This window comes from Dipodomys ordii, unplaced genomic scaffold, assembly GCF_000151885.1.
Source record: "Dipodomys ordii isolate 6190 unplaced genomic scaffold, Dord_2.0 Scaffold76, whole genome shotgun sequence".
Taxonomy (NCBI): Eukaryota; Metazoa; Chordata; class Mammalia; order Rodentia; family Heteromyidae; genus Dipodomys; species Dipodomys ordii.
Genome location: NW_012267292.1, coordinates 7,207,297 through 7,209,054, shown reverse-complemented (window position 1 = coordinate 7,209,054; position 1,758 = coordinate 7,207,297). Strand labels below are relative to the sequence as shown.

General features: G+C 55.7%; 1 protein-coding gene across 1 annotated transcript in view; it reads right to left on the bottom strand.

The window, feature by feature from the left end:
• Nucleotides 1-272: 272 nt before the first annotated feature.
• Nucleotides 273-1,758, bottom strand: part of Hoxa13 (homeobox A13) — a 2,538-nt gene continuing 1,052 nt past the window's right edge. The window contains exons 3-4 of the mRNA XM_013024389.1: nucleotides 1,274-1,751; nucleotides 273-563 (exon numbers count right to left, since the gene is read on the bottom strand). Coding sequence (XP_012879843.1) covers nucleotides 319-563; nucleotides 1,274-1,751 — 723 coding nt within the window. The 3' untranslated portion in view covers nucleotides 273-318. The remainder of the gene's footprint in view (nucleotides 564-1,273; nucleotides 1,752-1,758) is intronic.

The window sequence follows — 1,758 nt, the reverse complement described above, 5'->3', positions numbered from 1 at the left end:
ATACTTACAAGATTTTAGTAAATTCGTAAGGAATCTGAAATTTCGTATCTGGGGGTTGATGTTTTGACTCTAGAGTTTGTCATTTAATGATCTGGTAGGGTAGGCAGAAGAATTGGTAGTCTTTATCATTTCCTAAAGTATTTTAAACGTTGTAGGTTCCATTAAAGAGAAAGAAATTCCTCCTTAGGAGAGCAAAAAACCCAGTGTCTCTCTTTCCAACTCTTCAATTATTATTAAGCATCGTTATCATTATGTGAGCAAAGCAACGAGTTCTGAAGCATTTCTTCAAGTTGCCCTCCGCTCCAGTTTTAAAATCCATTAACTGGTAGTCTTCAGTTTGTTGATAACTTTTTTCTCTTTGACCCTCCTGTTCTGGAACCAGATTGTGACCTGCCGCTCTGAGAGGTTCGTCGTGGCTGATATCCTCCTCCGTTTGTCCTTGGTAATGAATTTGTTCGTGGCGTATTCCCGTTCAAGTTCTTTTAATTGCACCTTGGTGTAGGGCACCCGTTTCTTTCTTCCTCTCCTATAGGAGCTGGCATCCGAGGGGTGAGAAACCACGTCTGGAAGATAAGGGAGAAGGCAAGTTACACAGGGAGCAGACTGGAGATAGGACACAGGCGACAACTCAACCTGAGCCACCCGCCTTGCAGCGCCTGGCTGTTCTTTGCCACGAGTTGTACAGTCCCGGCTTTCTGCCAAAGTCTGGTGGGTCCCTGTGGAAGATGGCTAGTTTTACACTGAAATGAAGTTGCCCACACTTCAAGGTACCGTCCCAATCGGTTATCCCGCATGTAAAGCGCGCCTGAGTTCCCTGCGTCGCCTAGGCTCGAGGCCCAGCACTTGGTGCCTGGCGCCTCTGGGCAGCCCCAACACTCGCTTCTTCTACCATGATTTTTTTTTCTTTTTTCTTTTTTAAGGGATCGAACTGGGGCAATCAGGCAAAGCCAAATATCAGGTCAGTTTTCAGCTTGAAGTCATTGTCAAGGGCTGGGGAGGGCGGGGCGCAGAGGGAGAAGGAAGCTAGCTGTGGTCCCCACATGCTCCCTCCCAGCCACCCCTCACCCAGGAAGGGCCAGGGGCCAGCTCAACTGAGGGCACTGTGGACAGCGCCAGCCAGGCGGGGTCAGGCTCCCAGGGGTGCAATGCCGCTAGGGCAAGCCAGGCCAGGAAAAAAAGAGCAAGAAGGGGCACCCGAGTGACCCCGAGTGTGAGCGGAGGAGAAGCTGGAGCAGAGTGTGAAGACCGGGTCTGGAAAGGGGGCGCCATTTACCGGGCAGAGTGGACTTCCAGAGGTGGGGAGGCTGCGCCTGCTCTTTGGGGCAGTACATTTGGCCGTTCCAGCCGTTGGGCAGCGCCCAGGGTTGGTAGCTTTCCATGGGAAGACCCAGGGGTTCGTGGCGCGACTCGCCGGGGCCCCCGAGCCCCGGCACCACCGGCATATCCAGGTAGCCAGGCACTGGCTGGTGGTGGTGGTAAGGCCCGGTTGCGTAGCCCTGGTGGTAGAAGGCGAACTCCTTAGCGCGGGAGCTGAACTCCTCGGCCGCGGGGCCGGCCGTGTCCATGTACTTGTCCGCGAAGGCGGCGGCCGCGGCGGCCGAGGCGGGCTGTGCGCACGACTTGATGGCGTTGGGGTGCGGGCCCATGCGGGCGCAGGGATAATAGCCGCTGCCGAAATAGCCATAGGGCAGCGCCGCCGGCCCCGACGAACTCTGCGCCGCGGCCGAGCAGGGGCTGCACTGCTTGGCGGCCTCGGCG